This window comes from Cyprinodon tularosa, unplaced genomic scaffold (assembly GCF_016077235.1).
Source record: "Cyprinodon tularosa strain WSP-4 unplaced genomic scaffold, ASM1607723v1 ctg1335, whole genome shotgun sequence".
In the NCBI taxonomy this organism is placed as follows: Eukaryota; Metazoa; Chordata; class Actinopteri; order Cyprinodontiformes; family Cyprinodontidae; genus Cyprinodon; species Cyprinodon tularosa.
In genome coordinates, this window is record NW_024038154.1 from 98,024 (window position 1) to 110,875 (window position 12,852).

At 42.9% G+C, this 12,852-nt stretch overlaps 1 protein-coding gene across 1 annotated transcript; it reads left to right on the forward strand.

Moving 5' to 3' along the window:
* Positions 1-200: 200 nt before the first annotated feature.
* LOC119778463 (E3 SUMO-protein ligase ZBED1-like) lies at positions 201-12,568 on the forward strand (the record flags this gene model as incomplete). The annotated part of the gene is made up of 10 exons (XM_038277675.1): positions 201-284; positions 404-543; positions 627-1,093; positions 1,185-1,770; positions 1,850-2,139; positions 6,571-6,744; positions 9,467-9,519; positions 11,281-11,460; positions 11,710-11,972; positions 12,405-12,568. Coding segments are annotated over exons 3-10 (1,938 nt in total), but the record flags the coding sequence as incomplete, so codon positions are not given.
* Between the last annotated feature and the right edge of the window lie 284 nt (positions 12,569-12,852).

Below are 12,852 nucleotides of genomic sequence, written 5' to 3' on the forward strand. Positions count from 1 at the left end.
CAGTAACATGTTATGAATAAACCTTGAGAAAGAATCTGGATTGTTATGGGAAGAAGCTATGTCTGGTCTACAAACAACATTCTGCAGGGAATGGTGTGGCCTTGAGAGAGAAACAGACTGAGTGAAAACTTTTATAGTGAGTAAATATGAATATTAATATATAATTAGAGAAAGATATAAATTTTCCCACAATGTGGGATACAATAACAACACCTCTTCCATGCTGAGGCATTACCGTGCCCTGCATGAGAATAAGGAGGCCACTGGAGCCATGCCCAGAAATGGTAAGTTATTAAAATAGTATACATACACGACGACATTTTTCTTTATGGTATTTTGTTTATTGAGTAAATTAATAACCAAAACAGGTAATGGACACTGTTATTTATTTCTTTGTAACCAGCCACCAGGAAGCAAGAGCTGGATGAGCTTCTGGTCAACCTCGTTGTGAAGGATACACAGCCCTTCAGCATTGTGGATGGGGTTGGATTCAAGGCATTTGTGGCAAAATTGGATCCAAATTATGTTCTCCCAACTCGGCAGGTATATATTGATACATTCATTAAATGAAAGAGTACTTTGTTTTCCTCATAATTTAGCTCTATGTTTTTTTATTTTTATTTTAGGCTCTAAAGGCCATGGTGGAAGAAAAATTTGAGTCTGCTAAACAGAAGGCCAAGGCTAAAGTAGGAGAGGTGGCTGCTGTTAGCCTTACAACTGATATGTGGACATCCATCAACATGGATGCCTACCTGGCTGTAACATGTCATTTTCTGGATGACAAAGCAAGGCTCAATACTGTGCAGCTGGGAGTGCAGTCCCCCAGTCACATACTGCTGAAAATATAGCGTGTGAGAAAAAATCCATGATGGAGGAGTGGGGGATATCCAACAAGGTAACTTGTATGGTGACTGATGGGGCTCCTAATATGGTTGCCTGTGTGAGGGAGCTGAAGCTTCGGCATCATATTTGTGTCGCCCACACAATGAATCTGGTGGTGAAGAAGTCCCTTGACCAGCACCCTGTGCTCTCTGGCATCCGGGCTAAAGCACAGAAGCTGGTTGGCTACTTTAGAAGCAGCACTACTGCTAAGGTATGCTCTTTCCCATTATTACAGATTATCATAAATCTAATTATTTTGTTATTACTACAGTGATTTGTCTTTTTATCTGTGTATTTAACAGGAGAAGCTTTCACAAGTACAGCGCCATCTGGGGCTACAAGAGTTGAAGCTGATGCAGGAAGTGGAAACCAGATGGAACAGCACCTATTTAATGTTGCAGCGTCTGATGGAGTTACGGGAGCCAGTTGGAGCAACGTTAGCTGGACTACAGACTGACATTCCCATTCTGACATCAGAGGAGTTCAGAATTGTTCGAGGGTGCCTTTCTTTGCTAAATCCCTTCTATTATGCTACTGTTGAGCTGTCTGCAGAGGAGACTGTTTCTGCCTCCAAAGTCATTCCCCTCTTAAAGATGTTGGAGCAGAGCCTTCAGGAGGAGATGGCCAAACCAGCACCACCTGCGTCACATGAAGTTGGAGACCACCTCATCAGGCAACTACGGGAAAAGCTACAAATGTTACAATCCATGAGCATTTTAGCTCTAGCTACCCTGCTTGATCCCAGATTCAAAGTAATTGGTTTTTTCAGCCACACTAAAGCCACTGAGGCAATTAAGAGACTGACCTCTGAATGTGCCACAATGATGCATTCTACACCAAGCTCTGATGAAACACCCCAGGCTTCGACTTCTCAAGATGCTACTGGAGGTAATTATTTTGTGACCAGTCTTTTTTTGTTTTGAACTTTTACATCTTACTTTTGCTAACATCTGCTTTTCTCTTTTAGGTAGCAAACTGTGGCATCATTTAGATGCAAGCGTGATGGAGGCCAGAAAATCAAAAAATGTGACTGCAGATGTCACTGTGGAAGTCCAGCGCTACCTTTCAGAGCCCAACATAACAAGAATGGAAAATCCATTGAAGTACTGGGAGGGAAAAAAACTCCAGTACCCCAATTTATATAGACGTGTACGTGTCTTTTTATGCACGCCAGCATCTTCAGTGCCTTGTGAGCGTGTGTTCTCAAAGGCAGGTGAAGTTGTGTGTCAAAAAAGAAATAGACTGAAGCCCAAAACTGTGGAAAAATTATTATTTCTTAATAAAAACCTTTAATTTTGCTTATCATTGCCCAAGTTGCACAAGCACTTTCACTGTATCACTCTTTGAGCTTACATCACTAAAATGACAGAAAATGGTGTACCTTAAGAGATTCTTCTTTTCCAAGAAATGGGACACACACAAAACTTTCCAAATGATATTATAAGCAACAATCATAAACAATTTTTTTATAAAAACATTGCAAACATAACAGATTTTATTACTAAGTTTAGTTTTGCATTCCACCAGTAGGTGGTGACATGTTCACATGAGGCATCATGAACTGTGGGGATCGTTGAAGCAATTTGGCCAAACGGTTCAATGCCTCATGAGGCTTCATCTCACCATCACTAGTTTCAAGACATTTGTTTGTAGATGCTTTGAAATGGAAATGCTATTTATTTGGTTGAATGCCACATTGTGCAATGACACCTAAAGTCCAACTGAACTCACTTAGAAATCTGTCCTCAAAAAGCTTTGTAGAGTCACCTAGAGAAGAACCTGGTATTTCTTGTTTTTCTGAAAATGATTTGTTACGCCCGTCATATGAAAATCATCCAGAAGTCCAACAAAGATCAATCTGATTTTAAACTTTAACAGAAAGAACGAGGCATTTTCTGATGGTTTTCTAATTCTCTCACACCTACAGGGAAGTCGACCAGAACTCCTGCTTTGCAGGTCAGTTTATTTTTGGTAGATGAGGTCAAGTCTTTTCATTACTAAGTAAAGGAGAGTTTAACATTTTAATCAATGTTTTGGAAGATTAATCAGAATTGCTGACATGGCTAACCCAACCTCAGTCATGGTGAATATCAGTACAGTGAAAAGACCTCTTCAAAAGTTCGAGAGGACCAGAAAAGATGTTTATGTTGATTGCAACATAAGCACCTATTACCAAGCATTTCTTTCAGAAACATTACACAACAGTTTATACATGGTACTACCAGCACATGTTTTCAGATTAGTAACTTTAAGATGGAATGTGAGCAAGAAGCTGTTTCACTGAGTTTTATTATTACAGGACTCTAATGATTGTTCTCTTTTGTGTCTTTCAGGTATTATGTGTGCTTAAGTCATCTTGTTTTTATGAACTCCAGCCCCTGTCATTTAACACAGAGGATCCACACAGCAGGAGGAGAGATGTTTAAGACACAGCTACTACTTCTGCTCTGTCTAATGATGCTATTACTGATGTTAGGCCCCCCAAGGTCTAGGGGTCTTGGGGAGGTAACATAAATAATGTGTCCAGAGCAGTTTGGGGGAAGGTAAAATTGATTTATTACAAAAAAAAAGGTTAAACAGACCCAAAACACAATACAGCTTAACCAAATTGAAACAAACAAAAAAAAAAAGATAAGGGCAAACAAATTCAAGAATGGTTAAGAGCAGATAAAATTACAGACTGCCCAAACCAGTCAGACTGTTTCAACACAAAACAACCCAGAAGAAAAGACAAAGGGAGCACCAAACCTCCCAAACAAAAGCTACTAGCTGGAACAAGTCCACCTAAAGCAGATTAAGGAAAATATATACAAGCTATGGCAAAGAGTTTTATCTTCCCAAAACAGATTGAAAACAAAGGTGGGGGAACAGCTTAACAAAACCTTCCTACTAGCTGTCCCCAAACTGAAAGCTTTTCAGGAGCCTTTTATAAGGTGCAGGTGGGCCTCGTCAGCATCCTGATTGGCTTGACACTCTTCTGCTGGTGCAATCATGTCACTGCTCCTCTGCAGTCCTCAGGCAGCCAACAAGGAAGATCTGTCAGAGCTGAACCTGCATAAGAAAAGCCTGCACAGTCTTAAAAGGCCAGAGGCCGTAACAACTGAGTTCAACTCACAGACAGTTGCCAATTAGTCTAAGAATGTTTTACCCAAGATGTCAGTAAATACAGATGTGGTTCAACAAGACGTTGAATTCAAACACCCAACACATGATCTGCCAGCAAACAAGTCAAACTGTGCAGATGGAGTCATGAACCCTGTTGTAAGTGGTATTTCCCATGATGCGACTCAAGGTGTATCTGATGAGGTCAGTTATTTTTTGGCTGTGGCAGAAAAACATCTGACAGCCCCTAGCACTAGCAGAGAAGAATCAACAGGTGTACCTCTGGGATTCTCTTCTAAAATGTTGAAGTACAGTAAAAAACAAAGTAGAAGGTTAATGAGGAGCCGGTTAGTGTGGAAATGAGGAGACTAATTAGTACAGAAGAGGCAAAAAAAATAAATAATAATAATAATAATCAGAACCAGAAAGCAAAAGAAGCCACAAAAGAAACTTTCAGAGCAAAGAAAAAATCTTACTCCTCCCAATATCATAAAAACAACATTGATAGAAATCAGAAGAAAAACCTTTATGAGAAAAATCTCTACAGACAGAGTGTTGAATTTAGAGAAAGAACGAGATTGCATATAAGAAATTTGTACAGGAATGATTTAAAGTTTCAGCAAAAGCAAAAAAAATTATATCCGTAACTTATACAGGAATAACACAAGATTCAGACAGAGACAAAGATCTTATATGACTGATTTTTATGCAAAAAACAATGAATTTAGATTACGTCACAAGAGTCTGATGAGACAGCTGATGAGATACAGGTACCATAATAATAAGTCTTTCTGTGTTACGCATACAATCAGAATGGCATTAAATGTAAACAGAAAGTACAGGCAAATGACAAGATGAAACAGAAACGGTGAAACACAGGTTCTACAAGACAAGACACCTGAAATCAGACCGATCAATGAAGCCATTTAAGTTTTCCAATGTGCGTCATAAAGCCTCGTTTCCCAACCAAGTAGTAGTCTGTAGAGGTTCAATTTACGTTAAAAAGCCAGATGTGGTTGAGCGGTGCTTAACAGGTAAATGACACTTTAGAGATTGCTTAGTCATGGCCAAAATTGACCACAAGTCCATTTGAGCTTCTGAAGAGTGGTACCCCATGAATGTTAACGTATGATCTCAAAGATGAGTCATTTAACAAGAATTAAGTTATTGCTTTAGCCACTAAAAGATCTAATCGATTATGCCTTAAATGATACTCGAGTAATTATAAATTATCTTAACTGTACTTTTGTAAATGTGCTTTCAAATTTGGCTTGAGAAATGAAGCAATCTGTAGAAAAAAGCAATTTTAAGTACATTCATAGTAACAAATGCAATATTTCTCTGGAGAGTGTGAGAGTGACATGATACAAGTTGTTATAAATGATTAAAATAAAGAAATCCATTGACACAAATCAGTGTTGAAACAACTGTTAAATGTAGAAATAATATTTAATTATTTTCCAGATTTAGCTAATTCCTTAGTGCAGCATTTTTTTATTTATGTACTTGTTGGCAATATTTGAATGAGCAGTGCACAGAGTAATAAGTGCAACTGATGCAACTAACCAGTTGCATTAGTGTTATTTAAAGTGACACCTGGGAGATGGAGGCAAGATGGCGGAGGGAATAGAAGCATAGTCAGCTAGCTCTCCAGAGTAGGGGAAAAATGCCCACAACAAAATTAGAACTTGACAGATAAATCTAAAGCATAAGTGGGATAAGCAAGAGAAGAAGCCGGAAAAATAGTAAAAAGCAAGACAGAATTGAAGAACTGGCTGCAACGGAAGAAATTTCCGAACACGAAGCTAGCAAACACGAGAAAGCCCTAACAGAGGAAATGGAAGAACACGATGGCACAGAGGCGCTGCAAAATGGGCTCGCAGCCATCAGAGGTGATATTAAAACCCTTAAACAAGAGCTGTGTCAGGAAAGGACATGAAATGAAATGAAATGAAATGAAATGAAATGAAATGAAGGAAGAAATAATGAACCTCCGACAAGAAATAGACCGTCGGCTGTCCGAGAATGACCGGGAACTACAGGCACAACAAGCGAACATTAGCGAGACACAGACCCGAATATCAGAGGTGGAGGAGTGGAAGGTGGATGCTAACGAAGTGCTAACGAAGATGGTGGATCAAGTTCAGTGAATGCAGGAAAAACAAACCGATCTGGAAGGGAGATCAAGGAGAAACAATATCAGAATCTTCGGGTTACCAGAGGATGTAGAAGGGAGATATACAGCTACATTTCTGGAACAACTTTTTAAGAAAGAACTTGAACTTCCAGAGGGGATCGATCTCCAGATCCAACGAGCCCACCGAGCCCTCGCCCCAAAACCGAGGCCTAAATGTAGCGCTGAGGTCAGTTGTGATAAACTTTCTAAAATTTGAGACCAAAGAAACGATCTTGAAGAAAGCCTGGAAGAAAAAAATCCAGGTATCTGGTAAACAAATCTACTTCGACCACGACTATCCGACCGAGATTGTCCAGAAAAGAAAGGAATATTCGGGCATTAAAAAAATATTGAAGGAGAAAGGAATACGTTTCCATACACCGCTCGCTAAAATTCGGATTCATTGGGAGAACGGGACTAAGATGTACGATAGTGCCAGGTCAGCAGCGCAGGACATGAAGGAAAGGGGTTACACGGTGGCTGAGCCAGGAGGAGACGCCGCAGCAGCGGGGGAGAAACAGCGCAGAGCCGTGGGGTGGCAGCGAGTGAAGGGGAAAGAACGGGAACGTGACGCGGCACACCGAGTGAGAGAAAAATTACAAAGCTTCCAGTGGAAATCCTAGATTGTTTTGCTTTCAGAAGAAGTTGACTTTGCGAGAAAAGAGGATTCAACTAAAACCGACTGGGAGATGGTAAGACATTTAAGTTGGACATGTCTAGATGGAGCGCTGCCCAACAGGATGGGAGTGGTTCTAATACTAGGGAGGGGCCCTCGACAGAGGTGAGGATCTCCCCTCCACCCACCAACTGGGACTGGGGGAAGAAGGATACCCCATGTTTGAAAGTCCGCTGGTTTTTTGGTTTATGTTTGGTTAGCATGAGTTCATGCTGGTTCTGTTCTGAGACGCTTGGGAGCATATTTAAAGGGAGTAATAAATCGTGATGACTGATATCAAGATAATGTCGCTAAATGTGAATGGTGTTGGGATCTGGAGCTGTACCACCTTCCTCCAGCAGAGTTTGCCATGGGTCCTCCTGAGCTGAGCTCCCAACACACCTGTGGCCCATCTCATCATCAGAGGATCCACCACTATATAACCTGCCTTCAGACCTTGCCTCAACGCCGCAGTGTTGATCTAGTTTGGAATCCTGTCTCTTTGTGAAGCTCTGGATGTGCTTAACCTGCCGAGCCTACCCTCGTGAGCCAAACCTGAAGACTCTTCTCTGGATTTTCCCGCAGCTCTTGGTTAAGAGCTGGAAACCCAAATCAAGGTCTGCCCTCATAGTCAGAAGTAAGACGCTGAAGCAGTTATTGGACTCTGCTGAACAAACAGTCTCTGGATCCAATAGTAACCTCTCTCAAAGAGAAACCTGGACTCCTTCAAGACTCCAGTGAACCTGCCCCCAGGCCTGAACCAGTTCCAGTTGAAATATTCATGTGCTTGTGTAACAATAAACCTTGTTAAACTTAGGGCTGGGCGATATAGAAAAAAAGCTTATCGATAAAAAAAAAATGCATATTGATCGATATCGATAATTATTGAAAAGATTTGAAACCATATTTTATGTGCAGCTCTGCCTGGACTTTTTATGATATTGCTAAATGATTTAATTTTAATAAAAAACACAAACACAGACTTCCAATTAAATCTTTATTTAACCAACTTTTTTAACCATAACAGAATTGTTTTAAAGAAAAATAACTTAAGAGACCTGAGTTATGTTATTAAATACTGACAAAGAATAAACTAAAGTGACCAGAAAAGTGACCAAAATAAATATAACAAATAAATAAATGCCCCCCCACCGCCGCCGCCGTTTCCTGCTTTAACCTGAGTTATTACTTTGAAGTTTCTGGCCCCTCAGCATTTTTATCTCAATTGTTAGATCTACGTGGGAAACTGCCCAGAAATGAAAATATATATATATTTTCCGAAGATTCCTCGGAGGAGAGCCGCGTCGGGGCCTACACAGCTCGTACGGCTGTGAGCGGCTGAGATGATAAAAAAAAGTTGGTTTCGTTATCAGACTTCGTTTTCACTGGTTCCCGACACATTTTCCAGATGACTGTGGTTTGTGTTTGGTCCGACTTGCCATGACCGAAATACTGCCAGACTGCCGAACTACAAAAACCTTTCTTTGAAACAATTTCCTCCGCCTCTCCTTGCTGCGACATCTTCATGTGCTCTGTGTTGTGGTTTGAGAGGGCGGCGCTTTGTGACAGCGTGCCTGGGTCCACGATTGTGATTGGTTGGGAGGAAGCAGTGACTAGCATAAACCTACATGCTAGGCTACAATGAGAAGGAAGGAAAACTACGTTTCTTTTTTATCGAACTTTTATCGACCCGCTTTTTTTCTATTGCGCCACACGTCTATCGATCGATATATATCGTTATTGAATTATCGCCCAGCCCTAGTTAAACTTTTCATCAGCTTCCGTTTGTGTTCTGCATATTGGGCTTACCCTGTAACCAATCATGACAGAACGCTGCGGCCAAACACAAAGCCCAGCAGATCACCTCCGTCGTTGGTTAGAAGAGCAAGACGCTCAGATTCAAGGACAAACTCAAACCCTCTGTGAGTTACATGCCATGGTTAATTACCAAGATCAAATGCTCAAATACTTTGCTAGCAACATGGGCAGTGCTAATGCCACGTCAACGACACGTCAAGTTCCTGATCCACTTCCACCAAGGTCACCGGCAGTGACGTCATCTCCTGAGTTCCGCCCTAGTCTTCCTGAAAAGTTTTCAGGTAATCTGAAAGACTGTAAAGGTTTTTTGTTCCAATGTCGTCTGATTTTTGAGAATTCTCCTGGCAGTTTTCCAACTTATAAGAAGAAAATAACTTTTATTTTGTCCCAACTAACCGGACGAGCCCTAGAGTGGGCAGAGGCAAGGTTTGCCTCCGAGGACAGCTTCAGTTGTACGTTCTCTGAATTTGTTTCTGAATTTTCCCAGGTGTTTAATCAGGATTCTGATCAAACAGTTGACTCTCGAGCTTTGCTGAATCTAAGACAGAGAAATTTCTCTGTAGCGGATTTCTCCATTAACTTCCGGGTCAAAGCCGCAGCTTCCGGATGGAACCAATGTGCTCTTAAAGGTGCATATTTCCAGGCTTTGAATGACAATATCAAAGATGAACTTGCAACTCTCGATGAACCAGCTAGTCTGGAGGATTTAATCCGCCTAACAATTAGGTTGGACAATAGACTTCGTGCTAGAAACAGTTCTAGACAAAAAAGTCAAGGTTTTTCTGTGTCAGCCCCTGCATTGAATAATGCTTCTGTTTTTTCTGGATCCACAGAACCCGTTTCCAAGCCAAGGCCTAAAACCCAGTCTCTCTCTATGCCTGTCCAGGTATCTCACTCGGTTGAGACCGAAGCCGAACCTATGCAGGTTGGACACCTCCTGAGGAAAGACTAAGACGTTTCAGGGGCAAATTGTGCATCTACTGTGGTGAGACTGGCCATTTCATTGCCTCATGCCCAGCTAAGTCAAAAGCCGGGGCCCGTCAGAGGATCTGAGGAGTCTGACGGGCCATTTGAAAACTGAAAAATCTCCTCAGTTGATGCTTCCAGCCACCCTGTTTTTCTCTTACCAGAATCTCACATTGTCAGCTTTTATTGACTCTGGCTGTGAGCGAAATCTGATAGACTCTAACCTGGTTCTGCAGCTACAGATCGAAACTGTCCCTTTAACCAAGCCACTCAGTGTCTCAGCTATTGATGGGAAGAGAATTCATCAGGTTACCCATCAAACGCAACCTCTGGAGCTTTTGATCTCAGGTAATCATCGTGAAACTCTGACATTTTTTTTTCTTCCTTCTGCATGTTCTCCCTTGGTGCTTGGATTTGAGTGGCTGGAATGACATAATCCCCATATAAATTGGGCTGAACGCCACATTGAGTCATGGTCGACCTCATGTCATGAAACATGCCTTCGTTCTGCAGCTCCTGCTGTAAGGTCTCCTAGAGGTAGGGGGGAGATGGACTCTCCTTGGACTCTCTCTTTTTTCTGTCCCGCCCGAGTACCATGATCTGGCTCCTGTCTTCAGTAAGGTTAGTGCTACGTCTCTTCCACCTCACAGACCATATGACTGTGCGATTGAGCTATTACCAGGAGCTCCTCTACCCAGCAGTAGACTTTACAACATTTCCAAACCAGAATGAGAAACCATGGAGAAATATATAAATGAGCCCTTAGCTGCTGGAATAATCCGCCGATCTTCCTCTCCGTTGGGTGCTGGTTTCTTTTTTGTGGGCAAAAAGGATGGTTCCCTAAGACCTTGTATAGACTACAGAGGCCTTAACCAAATAACTGTTAAAAATAAATACCCACTTCCGTTACTAGCATCAGCTTTTGAACCAGTACAAGGGGCTACTGTCTTCACCAAGCTTGACTTAAGAAACGCATATCACCTTCTCAGGATTAGAGAGGGTGACGAGTGGAAGACAGCCTTTAAAACCCCTTTGGGCCAGTTTGAATATCTGATCATGCCTTTTGGTCTCACTAACGCTCCTGCATGTTTCCAAGCCCTCGTCAACGATGTCCTCAGAGACTTTTTGAATATCTTCGTGTTTGTTTACATTGACGACATTCTGATCTATTCTAAGAATCTTTCCGAGCATAAAAAACATGTCTGCCTGGTCCTACAAAGACTATTGGAGAACAAACTTTTTGTAAAGGCTGAAAATGCGAGTTTCATCAACCTTCAGTCACCTTTTTAGGGTTTGTGCTCGAGGGCGGGCAGGTTAAGCAATCTGAAGAAAAGATAAAAGCTGTTTTGGAGTGGCTGGTACCTGAGAACCGTAAACAGCTGCAGAGATTCCTGGGTTTTGCCAACTTCTACCGTCGATTTTTCAGGAATTATAGTCAGACAGCTCTACCTCTCACTACCCTGACATCAGTCAAAAAGACCTTCCAGTGGACCCCTGAAGCTCAAGTTGCCTTTGATAAACTTAAGACTTTATTTTCCAGAGCTCCCGTGTTAATCCAGCCTGATCCTGCCAAGCAATTCATCCTCGAGGTGGACGCCTCTGACTCTGGTGTTGGTGCTGTGTTATCCCAACAACTCGACTCTGATCAAAGATTACACCCCTGTGCATTTTTCTCCCGTAGACTCTCCCCGGCAGAGCAAAACTACGACGTTGGAGACCGAGAACTCCTGGCCATCAAACTCGCTTTGGAGGAGTGGAGACACTGGCTTGAGGGAGCTGAACACCCAGTCTTAGTTTGGACGGATCACAAAAACCTAGCATACATCCAGTCCGCCAAACAAGCTAACCCTCGTCAGTCAAGGTGGTCTCTGTTTTTCTCCCGTTTCAACCTCATATCTTACAGACCCGGATCCAAGAACATCAAACCAGATTCTCTCTCTCATCTATACTCTGTTGATCAATCCGAGACGCCTGAACCCGTTCTTCCTGCTTCCTGTACTGTTGGAGTGGTTACCTGGGAGATCTCCGATCTCATAAACTCTACCTTGGCTTCTGAACCTGACCCAGGTAACGGTCCTCCTAACAGAACCTATGTTCCCTCATCTGTCAGATCTCGCCTGATTCAATGGATGCACACAGCCAAGTTCTCCGCTCACCCGGGGGTGAGCCGAACAATCGCCTTGATTTCCAGACGTTTCTGGTGGCCTACGTTACACAAGGATGTGAAGGAATACATTTGGGCCTGCTCCATATGTGCCAGAAACAAGACCTCACATCAACCGCCTTCTGGCCTGTTGCATCCTCTTCCCGTTCCAACTCGTCCCTGGTCTCACATCGCCATAGATTTTGTTACTGGTCTCCCAATCTCCAGAGGTATGTCAATTATTTTTACCATCGTCGATCGATTTTCGAAGTCATGTCATCTGATTCCCCTCAGGAAACTGCCCACGGCCTTTCAAACCGCTCAGCTCCTAGTGAAGCACGTTTTCCGACTCCATGGTATTCCCCAGGAAATTCTCTCTGACCGCGGACCACAGTTTATCTCCCAAGTCTGGAAGGCCTTCTGTGCAGCTCTGAATTGTAAGTCGTCACTCACTTCTGGTTATCATCCACAGTCCAACGGTCAGACAGAGAGAATGAACCAACAGCTCGAATCGACTCTCTGCTGTCTGACCTCCAACAACCCTACTGACTGGAGTCAATACCTCACATGGATCGAATATGCCCACAACTCCCTCAAGTCTGCTTCCACCGGTCAATCACCATTCCAGGTCAGTCTTGGATATCAACCCCCTCTTTTTCCAGCAGACGAGAGAGAGATTTCGGTTCCATCTGTCAATCACCACATCCGCCGCTGTCAAAGTGTCTGGAGGGACACCATAGCCTCCCTCAATCGATCTCCTGTGACCACCAAGCGCTTTGCGGACTCCAAGAGACGCCCTGCCCCAGAGTACGCCATCGGTCAGGAGGTATGGCTTTCCATTCATTGGCCCATGCAGGATTGGCCAGGTCATTAACCCTTCTGCCGTACGCCTGCACATTCTTCGAGTCTCCGCATACATTCCACGTTCCATGTCTCCCAGATAAAACCAGTTATCACCAGTCCTTTGTGCCCTCCATCCGACTCCCCTCCACCCACCCTGGACGTCGATGGACATCCTGCCTTCACCGTCCGTCGGATCTTGGACTCCCGTCGGCGATGTCGCAGATGGCAGTACCTCGTCGATTGGGACGGCTACGGTCCGGAGGATCG